The following is a 19,612-nucleotide window of genomic DNA, read 5'->3' as shown; positions in this document are numbered from 1 at the left end:
AAAAAATCGTAAGGGGTACCCCTTATGAAATTTTCGAGTTAAAAATTTTTTTTTTAATTTTTTCCGATTTTTTATTCTTTTTTGTGTTTCAAGCATTATTTGAGTGAAAAGAAACTTATTGCAACAAATTCGCATTAAAATATATCACATTTATAAATTTTGCTGAATTACTCAAAAATTTTACATTTTCTCAAACAGGGTATGGAACTTGGTTCCTCGAATAACTTCTGGCACAGACATCTGAGGGCATTGCCGTCCAAGAAGAAAATGTAGCCATTGGTGCCATCTATCGACCACAGGTTAAAGATTGGCGATCCGTTAGATACCGACCGAGTTATAGGGAAAACTTGGAGCAAAAACGAGGAAAATTTTACATTTTCTCAAACAGGGTATGCAACTTGGTTCCTCGAATAACTTCTGGCGCAGACATCTGAGGGCATGGCCGTCCAAGAAGAAAATGTAGCCATTGAAGCCATATATCGACCATAGGTTAAAGATTGGCGATCCGTTGGATACCGTCCGAGTTATAGGCAAAACTTGGTGCAAAAATAAGCCTTATGAAATTTTCAAATTTTTATAATTGTTTTATTTTTTTCTAATTTTTTATTCTTTTTTAATTTAAAACATTATTTGAGTGAAAAGACACTTATTGCAACCAATTGGCATTAAAATAAATCAATTTAATTTTTTTTCCAAATTTTCTCAAAAAAATGGCAAGGGGTACCCCTTATGAAATTTTCGAGTTAAAATTTTTTTTTTTAATTTTTTCCGATTTTTTATTCTTTTTTGTGTTTCAAGCATTATTTGAGTGAAAAGAAACTTATTGCAACAAATTCGCATTAAAATATATCACATTTATAAATTTTGCTGAATTACTCAAAAATTTTACATTTTCTCAAACAGGGTATGGAACTTGGTTCCTCGAATAACTTCTGGCACAGACATCTGAGGGCATTGCCGTCCAAGAAGAAAATGTAGCCATTGGAGCCATCTATCGACCACAGGTTAAAGATTGGCGATCCGTTAGATACCGACCGAGTTATAGGGAAATCTTGGAGCAAAAACGAGGAAAATTTTACATTTTCTCAAACAGGGTATGGAACTTGGTTTCTCGAATAACTTCTGGCGCAGACATCTGAGGGCATGGCCGTCCAAGAAGAAAATGTAGCCATTGATGCCATCTATCGACCACAGGTTAAAGATTGGCGATCCGTTCGATACCGACCGAGTTATAGGCAAAACTTGGAGCAAAAATAGGCCTTATGAAATTTTCAAATTTTTATAATTGTTTTATTTTTTTCTAATTTTTTATTCTTTTTTAATTTAAAACATTATTTGAGTGAAAAGACACTTATTGCAACCAATTGGCATTAAAATAAATCAATTTAATTTTTTTTCCAAATTTTCTCAAAAAAATGGCAAGGGGTACCCCTTATGAAATTTTCGAGTTAAAATTTTTTTTTTAAATTTTTTCCGATTTTTTATTCTTTTTTGTGTTTCAAGCATTATTTGAGTGAAAAGAAACTTATTGCATCAAATTCGCATTAAAATATATCACATTTATAAATTTTGCTAAATTTTACATTTAGCTAACATTTACGTTCGCAAACGTTCGCAAACGCGATAACTACTAAGCGTTAAGTGATGGGGTAAAGCCACACATGCCACACATGATTTTTTTTTTAAATTACTAAATTAAATTATTAAATCAAATCACTTAAAAACTTTATAAAATTGCTTTACAGGACAAATATTACTTGAAAAAGTGGGTAAATTTTTATTGTCATGTTTATGAGGCAAAATCGTTACGATTGTTTTGCAGAACAAACCAACGAAATAAAAAAAAACTCTTCCCATCCTTTACACGTGTAAAACAACCTGTCTCTCATGCCACCTTCCCAGCAAACATCTTACAGGAGCGTAGAGTGGCATACGATTTAAAAAATTTCGATACTTACCATTTCCGTTGCCACTCTTTAGCTTCGTTCTAAAGTGGAGCAACACCAATCGTTTGTAGCGTGGTTTATCCAAATGGGATTTTTCGGTGTGCCTGTGTGTGTGTGTGTTAGTCTTTGGTTGCTGTTGGTTTGTTTGCTCGACCAAGTTTGCCACTTGCTTTTCTCCAGCCCCATCGCCATGTAAATAAAGCCGAAGAAAAAAAAACATCAAACAGTAACGGGGTATCGCTCAGCATTAGGGTCAATTTGTGAATTCGCCCATTTGGTTGATTGTTTGATGGGGAAGGGAAGGGACATTGTACAACGAGTCGATCGTGTTGTACCGTGCCGTTATTATTCGTGTGCCTTTTTCAAGAGGCTGCTTGCATGGTTGTTCCGTTTCCACTCCCGCAACCCCTTTCGCAGGAGCAGGAGGCTCGTGCTTGTATAATTACCTCCCATGCAGTTAATCGAGCACCTTTTTCCATCTTTCCGAAACGTCTGTTCCCTGTGTTTTGAAGGTGGCATGGGCTGTGAAACGGGCGAGCAGGATGCAAAACTTTGACTACCACCTTGACTACCACTTTTGGATGTTTTCACGCGCGTTCCGTGAGCAGTCAAAGTGTGGCCAAACATGAAAATAATTGCCAATACGTGGCCTGATTCCGGCTCGACCTAACACCCTGTGTCCACACGTAGACCGATCGTGTACGTGTGTACGTTTGTGGATGGGGGAAAAAACCCCCAACGGAAAGGAAAGGTCGGCCAGTCAGCCTGGTCCGGAATGTTCGTTTTAATATGGTGAGAAGAGCAAAAAAAAAACACACACACAGAAAAAAGAAGGTTAATGTTCGCTAGAAGGACGAGTTTGTGATGCGTGCCCTTTCTTCTGGTGGGTTTCAGCATGGAACGCTAGTAATGCTTGAAAAGCATCGAAGAACAACAACGCCCCCGGTAAGTCCTGGCAGCATGATTTACGAGAGTACCGAGAACACCATTTGTACCGCGGGGAAAGGGAAGGGACGGACAAGCGGAAGCAATCGGTATGGGCGGCCATTTAAGCGGCCAGTCAACTTTACCTAACGCACACCAGGGTATGGCGATGTTCCGTGCGATTCCTGTTTTTTTGGGGTTGTTCTTCGAAGCGTCCCGAGAAACACCTTAATCGTGTTCGTGTGTCTGTGGTCGTGGTTGTAAATGTGTATAATCAGCATAAAGCGACGACATTCGGAAAGTCACTGTCAAATGTTCCGTGTGCTTTTTGGGACTGATGGTGCGTATCCTTATGCGTATCGTCCATACACGGTTGTATTTTAAGATTGATTCATGTTTTTTTCGTATATTTTAAATTGTCTTTATTTATTGTATATCTAACAAAAGCACAATAAGTATTTTCCTTGAAGGGTTGCTTTTTTTCGGAACTTTCATAATGCAAGAATATCCCAAGTTTTTGCATGCCAAATTTTTAATGTTTGAGTTTGTTAGGGCAAATATACCTCAAATTGCCTACATTCAGGAGCACTTCTGACAAAAAAAAAAACTCGAAAAGAATACTCTTATGATGGCATTGTAAGCAGCAAACGATTTCTTGTGTCCTTCAATTACCAAATTAAAGATTAGCAATGAAACAAGATTCGAGAGCTCCGATCTTTTTTTTATGTTATCAAACCACCCCGAAGGAAGAATCCCTCCTCGAATAAGTATCCCCCCCCCCGGGGCCGTCAAAAAATACTCTATGCAACCACTACTCACAAACATCCGAACCCAAGAAAAAGGCACATTCGGTTTACTAGTCATTATTTAGGGCATCGAACAGTGGTAGAGGGGTCTTTGCTTGGAGTATGCATCATCGACAACATTGCGCTAGACTGCACCATTCCGATTTCACCATCGAAGCTTCCGAAGTGTGGGAGTATTCACATCGTTCCGTATTCTCTTCCAGTTCGACAATTCCCAATGTGTGTGCGTTCTAGGGTGAAGCTTTTTCAGAGACGAGCGAAAAAGTGAATGAAGAACAAGCTTTGGCCAGTCCGTTGGCATTCTGGTTCGTGAAGGCGACGAACCCAGGATGAAACGGATCATCAGGGGACGGGCACACTTTACTACACGTTGGAGTAGGACGTCCCGAAGCTTTCCGGGCGAATGTTTATTCTCCCGAATTGGCTTTTCTCTTTCAAACTACACATCGTCAGCGTCAGTGTGCTGGTTTGGTACGGCACCATGTATTTGGGTCGAGTCGGTACGAACCGAAGTGTGCCACCTACTAAAAAAAAAGCAGAAGAAAAAACTCCTCGGTGGGCTCCTGTAGGCTTCTGCAGCAATCCCGACTATCCTGCGTAGTGTGTATGCGTGCAGGAGAGTAATTTGCAGGTTCTCTCTCTCCGGGTGCTGCCACGAGCTGGAGAGCTTGCGCCGTAGCTTTTCACGCCACAACCGTATACTTACTGGCTCCGCCAGAAGGGAGCAATGGAGTGAGGATTAGGGCTTTGGAATGTTTTGCATACGAGGGGGGATTTTTTTTTTTTTTGCAAGATCGTCTCTTTTTGCCGGCTGGTTGCTATTTTTATAGTAGTAGGAATTTATATTAATCCCACCGCGTATGATAAGGAGAAAGAAATGATTTAATATGAATATTTCCATCGAATTATGTTCCGGGTGGGATTTCTTTTGCCATGCCATGTTAGTACTGTGTAAGTAGTAATTTTTATTATTATTTATTAAATGTTTTTTCTATATTTAAAAAGGCTAAAAACAAATTAGCAGCAGTAGCATGTTAGGATATAAAATAAACGTCTTTCTTTTTTACGCAAGTTAATTCATTCGTTCCGCTAATCTCGTTAACCTCGTCATTGGAAAGTCTCGTTGATCGTACTACTAGCCACACGGTTTCGAAACCGCATAGTATGTTTTCCTTTTCTCCTGTGAATGAACGCGGCTGCCTCGAACCGAAAACGGTGAAAACGAGCTAATGCTGGTATAGTAGATCTCTCCGTACCACACGTACACGCTAGTGTTCGTGCAATTGTCCTTTTTGGTCGAGGGGGAATGCAAAAAGGTAGCTTGGTTCGTGTTGATTTACAGCTGATGAAACTTCAGGCGAGCGTAAAGTGAGGTCAAAAGAGAAGGAGAGCGAGAACGCGAGAGAGAGAGAGAGAATCAGCTTTAAGATGTTAGAAATTGAGGAAGCTTTTCTCACAAAACCTTGAAAGCTCCCAGAAAGGTTGGGGTATGAAAAGTCTCTCCCGCGAGATAACAAAAGATACTCACGCTCACTCATCATTTCGCTATCTCATTCTCCTTTTACTCATTTTGCTCGCTTTCCTCGTGCTCGCTGAAAAGTCGCTCCTTTACGGATTTATCGACAAAATTTTCACACTCGTACAAGGTCCTGGATCACACCAGCGAGCGAGCGAGCGAACGACCGAACCGGTTTTCGGGGGAGTGTATGAACTGGTCTTCCCAGGCAAGGATCCTGCAACAAAAAAAAAACAACAAAAACCGAACAACGGACGAGCGAGAGCTTTCCAGCGAAATCGTTCGCTGCATGCATTCCAGTGACGCTCGTGCACGATTCCCAGCGCGTTAGTTCGTGCGCGTCCACTGCGATAACAATACCTCGGTTTGATCCCCTTTGTATATAAACTATACTAGTACGGTTTGTTGTAACAATAACAAAAATTACAGTTCCATCTTTGGCACACACAGGAAAAAAGAACCCCTCCGAAATCATCCCCGTAATTCTCATCCCAACACAATCATCCCCGTAAAGAAAGGTTTCGCTAAAACTCCTGTTTGTTGGAAGTGTGTGCGGCGCGCGAACGAAACAAAACGAACCAGCGTGTGTATGTGTGTTTTTTTTGTGTCCGTGTCCAATTTTTTCAGTGTGTGTTGATGTGGGGTGGAGAGTGAAGGGGCTGAAAGGTGTTTTTTAAAAGGAAAATAGTCAACGCTAATTACTTTTTTTTGCCTCTTGGGCACTGAAGGGAAAATTCATCATATTACCCGTCGAAACGCAAGTGTCTGGGGCCTAGTTTGAAGTAGGAACCCTTTAATGTCCTGATACGATACATTATATCCTGGATTTTATGGGGAAAGTTTAGGAAGAAGGTCAGAAAGGGAGAACGGGCCGAAGTGTTTCCCCAGATTTCGGGTTCGTTTCCCTTTTCTTTTTGCGTGCGTGATTTGCGACTAAAAGGTAGGGTTGTGTTTGTGCGTCCCTTTTTGCTGTGCGCTGCGTGTGTGTGCGTGTATGTGTTCGATCTAGCAGGTTCTGTGCAGTGTTTTGTACGGCGGGCCCATGTCAGCCCCGAAGTGTACCGATCGGTTCAGATAGTACACATTTTCACGGTAAATTGTGAAAGGAAAAGCTTATCCTCGTAGCTAGTTGGGAAGCAACACAAAGCAAAAAAAAATCCTTCACAACAGATGAAAATGTAAAATAAACAGCCATGTCCTCGTGACCAATTCCTCCCAATGCTTGTCTGAAACGGTGTAGAAAATGCGTTGCAAAGGAAAAAAAAACAGCAAACCACCTAGAGAAGCGACGTGCGATGGTTTCCAAACGTTTTACAAAACCCGTCCCGTGCTCGGCACCGTATCGTGGTCGCTTGTGTTAGTGATGTGGTACAGCTGTGGTTAGGTCGGTTTCCCGGGCCGCGCACTGAACGGCTAACAGCTGCCCGGCTGTACGGGTACGGACCGAAAAGCGCACACCTACAGACACGCAAAACACCGTGCTTGATGGACATTTTTTTTTCTTTTGGTTTCGTCAGTTTTCCTCGCGCTTTTGCTGCTTTTCCCGGAAACCCGGGAACAATGTTCGACTAAAAAAATTTACGTGTTCGTGTTCCCTTATTTTGCAGCTCATCGATCTCGACCAGATGTAGTGGTTTGGAATCAGTTTTAAGAACCCTTTTAGCAACACCGTTTCGGGTACAAAACCGTGAATTTAGTGGCGTACATCTTTCCTTCCCCAATTTGGAAACGGTTGACGCTTCGTTTTTTCCCCTCACCCCCGCACGTTTGACCGGAAAGTTGTGAAGAAAGTGAGAAACACACACATACACACGTACACATTACATACATACACGCACACAAACACACAGGCAGTGTGTTCCCGGAAGGTGTATAGATAGGCAACGGGCGCACAAGTACCCTCCCCGGCGGGGACGCAGTTGAAGCAGGAACGGTATAGCCGCTCCAAGCGCCATGCCCACGAGAAGCTACCCTTGATAGGAGACGGCGTTCCTTTTTTTTCCCCGGAGAAAGGTACTCTTTTTCCTAACAAAAAAAAGGACGCAATGAAGCCATCACCGCTCTCGCTACTGTCGTCGTCGTACACGTCGAGGTCCTCGTCGCCGCTACCAGCGTCGGTCGGAACGATGCACCAGCAAACTGCAGCGTGTCGTAGCCGAAAACTAAGCACTACTACTATTACTACTACTACTATTACCACTGTCGATAATAATACTACCACAGCGATGCACCGTGCCGGAACCGGGATCGGTAGCAGAGGTTGCAGCCGAACGGAGGCACCACCGTTGCACCTTTCACCACCAACATCATCATCGTCATCATCACTAGAAGCGACAGCAGCAGCAGCAGCAACAGCAACAACAACAACACCACCACTACCAGTGCCGGCGTTACTACCCTCCTGTACGATGGAGCTGCTGCACCAGAACACCTGTCACAGTGCGAGACGGAGGCGTACGGTGCAACGGATGGTGACAGCGGCATGTAGCGATGGTGGTAGCTGCAACACGCTTACCACCAACACGTCCACCATCACCAATACCACCAGCAACAACAACAACAACAACAACAACAACACCAGCAACACCACCGTGTCCACCTTCGGCAGCAAACCGTGCGGTGTTCGGAAAGCGGGCAAGTCCCTTCGATGCGTGCCTTGGGGCCCGAGGGGCTCCCTAAGGTTCGGGTTCACGACCCGCAGCCGGCTGCTGCCCTTCCTCGTGCTCGGGCTTGGCCTCGTTAACCTCCTGCTGCCAGCGAGCCCCGCCAGTGCGGAATCACTCTCGGATATGGCGCTCTACTACGACCAAAACTCCACAACACTGCTCTCCGGAACGACGCTGCTGCAGCTGTCAAATGGTAAATAGTGTTTGACCTCCTCTGTAGACTAGTTAAGCGCAAACCCACCTCCCCCAAAAAAGGGTTCTTCCCAAAAAAAATGGGAATTTTTGAGAAGTTTTGATTGCATAGGAAAAAAAAGGTTCTGCAAAAAAGGAGTTATTTATTTTCGATCAAGGACGATTAAACGGAGAGGAGAAGAGGGAGGGTAGGTGGCGATAAGCAAAGATTAGATGGAATTATTATTATTATTTTTGGCAAACGAAACGAAACATTTGCGATTAATCGATATCCTGATAATTCGAGGATTCTGGTTCTAGAAATTCTGTTTAACATCGTTACTTTGCCAATAGCAGAAACGCTTTTTCAAACGAATTTGTGTGTGCGAGAGGGAGTAAACGAGTGAGAGAGAGAGAGAGTGAGAGAGAAAGCAGACGTGAGAGAGCAAGAGCAGTGGAAATAAGGTTGGTTTTCCGTGGCCATCCCGGTACCTCCTATGAATGTGTGTGTTAACATTGTCTGTTATCTATGCTATTAACAAAAAATATATTTCTACCAGAGGTCACAAAGTTTTGGCATTCGCCTTTTAAAAAAAATGGTTTGCATTTTGCGTTGAAATGTGAAGAATAAGCATAATTTAAGTTGTACACTTTAATACTTTGATCGTATTATGTAATGGTTACTAACGGTTTTTCGTTAGTAACACCACATGAGCTGATGCTTAATCTACTCGTTCGTTTTCTGGTTGACGTTCCCTGTGTCGTTTCGTGTTTGTGTGAACGGATCGGATCATTCCAATTGCTACTCAATCAATCATGCTGAACACACAAAACCTTCTTCAGATCGAGTGTAAGGAAATTTCAAGGCCAACCACTCGAACACACAGCTCGACCATCAGTTCCCGTATAGCAAACAATGGGCATTTAAACTGCTTGAATTGCTTCCACTGCTGGAATCGACGACCCCTATGTGCTTCTCGCGCGCCCCTATTCAAAAACGTATCGCGACCTCTCGTTCTGTTTTTGATTTTTTGAGCTTTTTCCTGATTTTTAAGTAGGCGGGGCTGTAGCACCGCTCTACAATTATAGTGTAAGACGTGTAACAGTGTGTGTCATGTCGCATGCTTCGCTGCATGGCAAACACGACGACACACGAACAACACCGAAGAGGACGACAAAAACACGATCCTTCACTGCACACTGGATTAGGGTGCGCGTACGATGCGGCAAACAGCGCAAGAAGAAAAAACGATCCTTCACTGCACACAGGATTACAGTGTGCGCACGGCGAATGACGCAGCACAAAAGAAGCACAAAAGGAAGACGAAATCACTATCCTGTACCAACGCGTACAATATGTTTGACACTATTTGTCACCAAAATACACGCATAAACATTCACACACCAAACACAGCACCAACTGAATTAATCGTCGTGTGAAAAGGGGAAGAAGTTTCCACAACATGCACCGAAAGTTTTTTCCCTCACTACATTTCAATGCGCTTGCCGAAGCAAGCACGGAGTGAAGGGAAAAAACTAACACCACACGTTAATGGCATGAAAAGGCACATCAACTCAACATAAATCACAACACTGGTCAGCATATTGCACTGCACAAAGCAATCGCGCATACTTGCAAACTTCCGCGCATCATTTACGCACGCACAGATATAAAATTTTCTAAGTCCCACAACACGTCCGCCCTGGACTTAGCGCACAGCAAACTGAGCTCGTCACAGTGTGGGATGAACGCTAGAGTAAGGACGCAGGATGAACAATATAGGTCAGAACGAGATGGAAACAATTCTAGCTTCAACAAACTCTGTCGGCTCACACACACAATCAAGGGTTTCATGCTTTTTTTCGGGTTTCGCCGTCGTTTTCCATGTTCTTCTTGATCTTTTACCGTAATTTTCTCAAATTTGAGAGAATTTTACCGTCATTCTCTCAAATTTGAGGTCTCTTTGTCTGTCGGGTTGTTTGTCGAATCATTCCCGTGGCCGCTGCTCGAATTATTGCGCTTTCTACACACAAACAGACACACGCCTAACATGGGGAACTTTGAACCAAAACCCCGACAGGAATAATGGTTTCGTTCCCACAATTACGACACCCCGCGTGCATTTTCATCTTTCCATTCTTTTTTTTCTTGCTTCTTTACTGTGTCGCGAACGAACGTGGATGAAGGTGGTTGTCATCGTTTGTCCTCGCGTAGTTCTACCGTTACCGTCGTTAGGGAGTATCGATTATCAGGACACTGGTCTACTGGTGTGGGTGAGCGAGAGGGTTTTTTTTTGCTTTCCATGGAGGAAGGAAGAAACGAAAACAACTACAAAAAAAGAACGTTTTGGAAAAAAAGACGACGTTTCCATAAAGTAGCTTCAAGGTGCAGAATATCGAAGGATATTCACAGAGCACAGGTACGGCAAGTCTCTGTGTGTTAATCGCTCCTGAAGCACGAAGTGGTCGCTGTTTGGCCCGTTGGGAAGGTTTTCCCTGGTTCCCGAACCGAAGGGAATATGTACACGGGACTAGCTTGCTCTTTCCTTCTTGTTTTCCTGTGTTCGGTTATGTGTATCAAGCATTGATACTCGGCTTGATCTGTATATTCTTGCAGCTTCGAGTGCGAGCATCGGCCAACGACATTCTCCCATGCTTGGAAACATGCTCACCACGATAGAAGCCCATTGCTCCTGTTCTCTCATTGATGTGTTTCACGTGATTCGCGTGTTCCACCTGCTTCTCGCAGGAAAGGCGAGCTTTTATTAGCAAATCAAGAGAGAGAAAGAAAGAGAGAATGAGATTTATCATGCTGTGGGAGAGCACACATAATTTGGTAGGGACCTACGGGGATAAGCAATGCTAGGGAAACGTGGGAGAAGTGTAGTTAACCGAATTGGGTAACACGTGCTCTAATGGCTACGCGTCGTGCAAAGCACCCGTACAAGTGAAGCTTTTTGGAAAAGATGATACGATTTTGTTGGGCACTGTGAAGGTGTACAACAGCTTTGGAAGTACTGATTCTAGTACCGTAAAAGTGGGGTTCGAGAAGAAAAAGTTTATTTTTGGGAAAAATAACCTACCGCTTTCTACAGAAGCACCAGCAGTTTTGACTTGATTGGTGCAGGAAATTTAATAAGCGAACTTAAATGACACAATAATTTTAAAACCTCGCTTATATGACGTTTTCTATTACTAAATTAAATTGTATATCATATTTTCATGACAATAGAACGACTCGCAAAAAACACTAGGCGCCTCCATTGGTTAGCAAAAAACACTGGGCGCCTCCATTGGTTAGCAAAAAAAAACACTAGGCGCCTCCATCGTAAGTTACATTTTACGAAAAGGAAAGTAAAAATTGTACAGAAATTATTCTGTGATAAATAATTAAAACGTTTCCTAACCAAATTTAGAATGTTCATTTTTATGATAATATTCATGTTTATGAAGAATGTTTTGATTATAAAAAAAAACTTTTTGTAAAGAAATAGAAAACAACACTTCATTTCTTCTCTAAAATTCTTTTACTCTGCTAACGCTACTTACCCCCCACATAAATATAAGCAAACATCTCATTCTGATTGCAAAACACACTCGGTGTACTTAATAACAAATCCACACGGACACGCTTCCACGAGAACAATGAAAACGAAAAGTGGCAACAGCAGAAAAAAATCAACACACCGGAACCATTTCGCTGTTGAAGTGTTGATTATGAAAATAGCAACATCCTTGAGAGTTATATAACAATAACGGAGGCGTTTCACTATCCGAACCGTATCCGAGTCGAACAACTCACGGTGAATGAACGAACGAATGGCTAAATAAAGCCGGAGTGAAGATATTTTACCTTTTCCTCTGTGTGTCTCAACAAACAAAAGTGCCTCATTAGGGGAATGAAAGCGCTATAAAATAAACTCGAGTTTATTCACAGTTAAACTGATACTTATCTAATGCTTTGCAATAGACTCGAAAATTATCCTTTTTCCTCACTACCGCAATAAATAAAGTTTCATTTATTCGTACAAAACTATCAACCCTGTACCGTTGTTTGTAAGTAACAAAAAAAAAAACAAAATGAAAGATCAAGTAAAAACTTTCACATTGCATCCGTGTATCGCGATGCAATAATTTCTGCTACTGCTACACTTCTTTCGCAGCTCTCGCACCGCATTAACATTCATCTTCAATCGGACGGAATCGGAATGCTTCACCAGCCATCGCAGGAAGCAACATTATAGCTTTCGACGCGGGGTTTTACTTTAGCCATCGGCAACGGGGTTTGAAAAATGAAACAAATTTACAAAATGTCAAAAGCGTTTAAACTCATTAAAACTATTTCATTTCGCTCGGTTCATTCTCGGTCGGACCTATTTCCTATCGCCGGCACAACGTTTCCCTTCTTGCCACAGTCAGTGCAAAAGTTTTGCCGGTTGTGAAAGCTTTCTGGTTCGTAAATTTCGACTTGCTCGAGGTTTTTCGCAATTATGACATTCGATCGAACGTCTCACGGAATATGCGCTGCCTGTAAGGGTAAACCGGGGTTTTTTTTTCATCTTCCTACAGGCAACGCATTTCATGTTTATTTCGTAAATTCCCCAAGGACAAAATGGGATCGTAAAATTCTAAAATAGTTCCAGAAGCAACCCACGGTTCGTTTTTTTCTTTTTTTGGCTCGCTGCTTTTTTCGGTTTGCCTTTATCGCAATCGCAACCCATGTGCGGAAAATCGATAAGAAAAATGTTATTAATCCGATTTGGTGGGGGAGAGAAACAAGAAAAAAAGGAACGTAAATGAAATAAACCCCAAATCCGTTGTGTCCTGTGTCGGTGAAGGTGTTAATCCGGTACGGAAGAAACATTCCGTACCATAATACATTCCATTACCGCCCTCACGTATATAGAGACAGCGTCGGAAAACATTTTACCCATTCGCAGACTGTATGTTGGTTACTAACACGCGAATATTTGTCTAGAAACGCCACTATTTCGAAACCGAATTGTCCTACCTTAAGTATAAAAAAAACCTCTCACCTCTGGTGTGGTGTGGTAATGAAAATACTTTTATTTGCTACACACGTATAACACTTCGAAACGGGGCGACGCTCAAACCTTCGACGTGGTTAGTTCCGGTACGGTGTAAAGGTGTGAAACAGTCACAAACTAAAGGCACATTGACGCCATTGCTGTTTCCCTTTCCTGTCCCGGTGCCGAGCAGGATAATATCGCCTAGAAGGAAAGAGAAAGAGAGGGATGAATTTGAGGAGTCGTCGTGTGGACGAGAACACCGAAAGTTTCCGTTCCGTGCGCAACGTGATTGCTTAACGAAACAAATGAAACATTCCTCCGCAATGACAGCGAATGTAAATGTCAAACTCCTATAAGAAACATCATAAATCGCCGTACTGGCATGAAATACCGTTCAGGTGATGCGTGGTACAACGGGCAAGGGGAAAGTGGGTGTGACGGTTTGATGTGAGGGGAAGTGATGGTAGCAGTAGTAAATGATGATCATTACAACATTCCCCATTATGGGTGGGTGGAAGTAAATCGAATCAGCGAATGCCGTGTTTTATTCGTCTTCGAACGAATGACCTTTTGGCTGAGGTGTGCAAACGTGCACAGGAAACAAATGGTCCATGGTTGGAGGGTGAACATTTTCACTTCCAATCGGCTTTAAACATGATCGTATATAAAAGAGATCTTATTATTTTCTTTAAAAAAAATGTTATTCTTTCGTAAGAATAAATTTTATTTCTTTGAGCAGCTTTTAATATAAACCAACATTTGGGAACAAAACAAACACGCGGTCAGTGACCTTTCCCTTGCGCAACCTTCAATTTGAACAATCATTATTTCTTTCAAAATAGTTGCAAAAAAATGTATCGATTTAAACAGTTTCATGTTGTACACATTTCGTACACCGTCCATCTTCACAGAGGGATGAGTCCCTTTTCCACTTCATGACCCGAACCATACGAAAACAACAAACACACACACACACACGCACGAAAGTCGCTCCATATTTTGTGTTTGTTTTTACTTGGTGTGTCTTCTTCGCGGTACTGGGTTTTTTTTTTGGTTGGGAGGAAGGATGTGTATGCTTACCACCAAAACCACCACATTGCGTATTGACTTATGCAAATAAGCAACCATAAAAGCTCCACTGTCAGCATTCGCTACAATATGCTAGTGGCACATTGTGCTGCCCGGATGGGCACGGTGCTGAAGTGTGTATATTTTGGATCAAGATTATTTTCTTTTTTTCCCCAATGCCACCATCTTTTATAAACCACCCCTTTGCCACCGGGAAATGGTGGTCACCCACTTTATGTTGTGGCCCGAAAAAAAAGCGGGCGCGGTAACGATTCCACATTGCACCGTCAAAAATGATTCCGGTCAACCGGGTTCGGGATGGGTTTGAAGACGGTATGTTTTGTGTTCTACCGAAATATTCTTTGTCGTACACATAGAACGGCTTGCAAAGCTTGTTCTGAGATGGCACTGAGATGGTACAGGAGTACAGGAAGCAGTCGTATGTAAGAAAACCGTCCTACAAATAACGAACAACCAACGTTCGGTCAGGTTTGCACCATACAGCACTTACATGAGGCATGAAGCATTCCAGACCTTTCCGAAATGGTTCGTTATGTTTTATTTATGCGAAATCATCCCCAAAACCCGGATTCAAGCCGCTTTTGCCTCTGGTTCGCAGTTGTTGGTAGAAAAACTTATTTCGAAATATTTATTATATTCCAACTTCTCGCTTCAGCATCGCTGGTGAGAGAGTTTCATTCAAAATCGACTTCGCTGTCTTGCTTTCTTCGAGTGAAAATGCTCCAATATTATAGCATGGAACGTACACGAGGAAGGTGGCACCACTTGACGATCGCAGCTTCCACCCAACGGTGAACAGCGAAGACATCAAACCCGTGTGACATTCGGCATTTTCCAGCGTTGAGATAAATAGCACACGACAGCCCAGGCGGAAAACTCCCATGGCCGCCGTTGGTGGTGTGTTTTGCTGCTGGTGATGGTGAAATGTTTAACGAGCTTGCTCACACGCAAGGAAGCACCTACACCAGGCGAATAGGCGAAGAAGATCAAGAAAAATCGAACACATCAACGAGAAAATGTTTGTTTGCTTCTATTTTTCACTGGCTTGATTTAACAGCGCCCTTTCCCCCACACACGGATGGCCTGGTAGGGGGTGTGCTTCAGAGGAACACTCGTTGGTGATGGGAAGGCTCGAGCAAATTTGTTCTTTCTTATGTTTTTCAATCAATTTCGACAAAGTTACGACTGATTTCGTTCGGCTCGGGTTCTTTTGTTTCATTTGCTTCCTCACGCCTCAGATGCTTTTCGATTGTTTTAGATTTATCAACCACTTTACTGTTTCGCTTGTGTTTTTGTGTGTGTGAGGGGGTTGTTTTTTTGCATCTCAAGTACTACCTCTTTTACATATCTTTTTTTTAATATGACCTTGACGTGTGTTGTAATGGGAGATGCTATTTGCTTACACTTTGCCCAGTGTTATCGCTTCCAAGTGGTGTGCTGAACGATAAATGATGATGAATTATTTAGCAAGCAAATGTTGCTACTTAAAAAAATTGTAAAGTATAAGTACAACCAGCAAAATTCAACAGGCGAAACAATGTTACATCAAGATGAAACTGTAGTGTAATATTTTACACACATTTGGAAATATTTCAATCGGAATGGGAAATATTATTAAAAAATCGTGTACTAAAATTTGTTTTTTTCTTATTTGAAATGAACTAAGAGTTTAAGTTTTACATCTTAAAAAACATGCTTTTTAACCTTGTTCGAAAAAGAAATATATTAACTTACCATGTGAAACAACAATTAAGCAAAAACGGCAAAGCCAATCAGCACAATATCGCCAAAGATGGACACTGCATCTCAATGCACACCGAAACAATGGTGACCACCATTCGAACCTTCTAAAGTAAGCAATGTGTTGATAAATGTGTGCCTTCATTTGCTGGTCACCTACACCAATTTATCAGACGCTTGGCTGTGCCACGAACGTTTTGCCACACGGGTTGAAAATGTTTAAAATTCCCCAGCTGCAACCGAAAGTACAAAACGAAAAATCAGAAAAATACACAATCTGCGGTACTGTAGCACACGGTAAGCATACAAACATGCAAATGAAAATGGTCATTATGATTTCAGTTGTAATGCGCCAACCTGGTCGGTGTTGCTGGTGTACCCGATGGCAGAACCAGCTGCTGCACGGTTGAAAGGCTGAACATTTCGACGCTCGGCAGAATGACTCTAGCGATTCAGCGATTAAATAGGTCAAGTGATTGTACTCCTTCGCTGCCGATGAAACATTGAGCCACTACCGAAACAGCGAAACCAGGCGGTTCTGTTTTTTTTTTTAAAAAGCTTTGCTACTGATGGAGGACGAGCGCGAAGCGCCAAGACACAAGCACAATATCACGATAGGAACGGTTTTTGGGGGGAGGCGAAGGGGAAGATCATGGAAGACGAAAAAATGCTCGAGGTCACGAACCACGTACGAGGTAGAATGATGCCTCCTAGCATAAGCAGTAACCGGATCGGGTTGCGGGAGTGTATCCTTGTTGCCTACTTCCACTGGTCGGCCGGTGCTTGTGCTGGGGTTGTATTTCTGTCGGTTTGTGTTCTGGTGTACGCTGCGGACGAGTGCCTTCGTCGGAAATTATCATTTTATGTGCGATATAAACATGAGATAGCTCCAGTGGATAGTTTGCTGTATGGGGTGCTTTCGCTGAATGAGAGTACCGTGATTATGTGGGACGGGGGTGAGTGAATTAATTCACCCAAATGGAAGACACTCCATCGGGCGGGTACGACCATCGGAACCCTTTTTCTCTGTAAGACGCTGGTGGAAAGTGAACAGAATACTGCAAACAATGCAATGGAATTGTTTCTTGATCCGAGCAACATTCGGCATTTGTGTGACACATTCACCGATTGACAATGCTCATGTCCTAGTTTTTCTAGGGGTAAGCCAATTTCGGTAACTGTCAAGGACTATATTTATCGAGGAACGAAAAGCGCTAGCACACCCAGGCCTGAGTATTTGGTCAGGCACGAAGGCCTAATAACTAATGGTACTATCTACGTTCATCCATCTGACCCGGTCGAAACCGAGCGTCTTGAAGGAAATGGAGATATTTATTAGTATAACCTTGAACAGAATATGGCTGCAATTCTGGGTAAATGGGGATCTGCAGATAAGAACACGAAGGCGCTGTGCAAAAAGGCACATAGAGATTGGTGATCCAATTAACAATATTTGTAGCGTGCCTTATGCGAATGAAAGATAACCTATATGTTGGTTCAATAGTTCTAGAAGAGCGTAAGTGAATTAAATATTATTCGCATAAATGTATCACTCTCTTTGATTGATTTCCAAAATGATGAATTTACTCACTTTATTGTGTAACGCCTAAATGAATGCAATTACTAGAATTATTCCTTATGTTATGCTAATTGCATACTTTGGGGCAAATGTGTGTTAATCACTTACAAAATGATAGTTTAAGTTATGCACTTGAACTACTATTGCACAAACTATAATAACAATACAATAAACTGGTTTTCTTTCACGACCTAAATTTCCTCTTAAATGTACTAAAAAATGCTCATAAATTCTGAAACCCCTAACACTCTCCATTAGCTAATTTTACACTCGCCCCAAGAAAAAAAAATCAAATCAAGCTTAATGAAAAACTTCACCGAGTTACATGCTTGCCACTGTTAGGAAAAATGGTTCATAAATTCACATCACCTCCCCAAAAAAGGCACAAAATTAACTAGGGATAAGCGAAAAGATTCAATTTCTTAGCACGCGAAAAAAAGGGCGGGAAAAAAAGGAATTTCTCCGTTACCATGGTCATTAGAATTTCTCTTTAATTTTGTCACAGTTTGCACAAAGCTTAAATCCCTCTTTCAGCTTGGGAGAAGTGACAAAATTCCCATCTTTGTTCCCGACCCCGATGGTGTGCCGGGAGTTTAACAGCTTGGTGAATGTTGGTGGTGGTTTTTTTTTCGTCATCCTTCATTAACAAACAACAATCTAAAGAAACTGCTCACATGCGGCAATCAGCACGAATGAAAAAGTAGCTTTATCAAGATGGTACGATTCGAAACAATCGCTCGCGAAGTTCTAAGCACCGTCTCGTGAGGGTTGAAATGAAAAGTAAAGATAGAGAGAAGAAAAGCACAAGAATATATATAATGAAATCCCCTTATTATCGTGAATTATTGTAGGATTACATTGTGCCCGCACGGCCGGTCGGTAATGCGGGTGACAGCATGCTGCTGCTTGACTTGCGATTGCCATTGTGGATTCCATTAAGATATTATGCCGTACCGTAACCCGACACTCGCGGACAGACAGTTAAATTTGATTAGATAAATTTTATGACCAATTATGACAATGCTTATATGCGCTTCATAATCCAAACGTTCACGGGTCGTCAGCAGAATTTGCGCACCAAACGCGCTACGATAGGGCGCACACCATATCCACCGTTAATGGCCACTGATTGGGTGTGAAAATCGGTCCAGTCAGCGGGTGTGCCGAATTTTATGACCTTTGCTGCGCTTCTCAAGTGTGGTTTTTGTGGTGCGTGGTGTGGAGGACAAGCAATGCACCGCGGTTTGGGGGAAATTCCTTTGGTCACGATGGCGCTACTTTGTGCACAATCCTTCATGGTTAGAAACATATTTATCGCTGTGTATTTTTCCCTTTATTCCTTACAGCCCCCAATGGAAAGGTTTCAGAAGCGCGTTTTTTTGGTACACATTTTCTTTGTGCTTAAGAGATAAAACCTTCCGTATAAGGAGGAGAAGCGCCTTTGCGCTGTGGTAGCCTAAATGCTAATGCGAAGTGAAATCTAAATTCGAGTAGTAAAGTATGCGCGATCCAGAAAGGAAAATCCAGTGCCTGTGAAGAAGGACGGTGCTTTTTATAAAAATCTTTATGGAATTATTTTTGAATTTTTCTACTCTGCACAGTAAAGAAGAGGATGCATGAAAAAATATATAACCAAAGGCGGTATGATAGTATGCAAAAGGAGTGAAAAAAGAAAAAAAAATCGTTTCGCTTCTTGGTGTGCAGGAAGGCAATGGTAGAAATTTCCATACACACTTCATTCGTAAGAAACCGCAAAGGAATCCGTCAGCATCCGTCCGTGGTATAACATTTGGTCGAACGTTCCCGGTTCGGATGTGGAACTCGAGACCGGTTGTTGGTTAGCATCACACAGTGGAACCGGCCGGACAATATTTGGTCATAAATATTTCTATAACCATTTGAGATTTACTTTATTATATTTGGGGTTTATTTAAAAAAAATTGCTAATATTAAAATATTAGCTAAACGTTTCAAAATTTAAATTATCACTTGAAAACCAAAAAAAAACTTTACAACTATCCTTTGAAAACTGATCGACCGACCACTTTCCCACTGTTCCCATTCACCATTCTTCAACACGTAAAGCACACCGAAGGACTTGAAATGGGTAAACGAAAAACCAAAACCAACACAGCAAACTCAACA

At 42.1% G+C, this 19,612-nt stretch overlaps 1 protein-coding gene across 5 annotated transcripts in view; it reads left to right on the top strand.

Moving 5' to 3' along the window:
• Window positions 1-5,477: 5,477 nt before the first annotated feature.
• The window catches only part of LOC125761194 (sodium/potassium/calcium exchanger Nckx30C), a 71,298-nt gene continuing 57,163 nt past the window's right edge, over window positions 5,478-19,612 (top strand). For 2 of the 5 annotated variants that reach the window (XM_049422107.1, XM_049422104.1), the window contains exons 1-2: window positions 5,479-5,587; window positions 6,800-8,051. In XM_049422107.1, coding sequence (XP_049278064.1) covers window positions 7,238-8,051 — 814 coding nt within the window. In that variant the 5' untranslated portion in view covers window positions 5,479-5,587; window positions 6,800-7,237. Of the gene's footprint in view, window positions 5,588-5,763; window positions 5,780-6,799; window positions 8,052-19,612 lie in introns of those variants that run through there. The other 3 variants (XM_049422108.1, XM_049422105.1, XM_049422106.1) reach the window with 3 other exon arrangements.

Source organism: Anopheles funestus, chromosome 2RL, assembly GCF_943734845.2.
Source record: "Anopheles funestus chromosome 2RL, idAnoFuneDA-416_04, whole genome shotgun sequence".
Classification (NCBI taxonomy): Eukaryota; Metazoa; Arthropoda; class Insecta; order Diptera; family Culicidae; genus Anopheles; species Anopheles funestus.
Note: the sequence above shows the minus strand (reverse complement) of the source record. Positions and strands in the feature narration are given on the sequence as shown.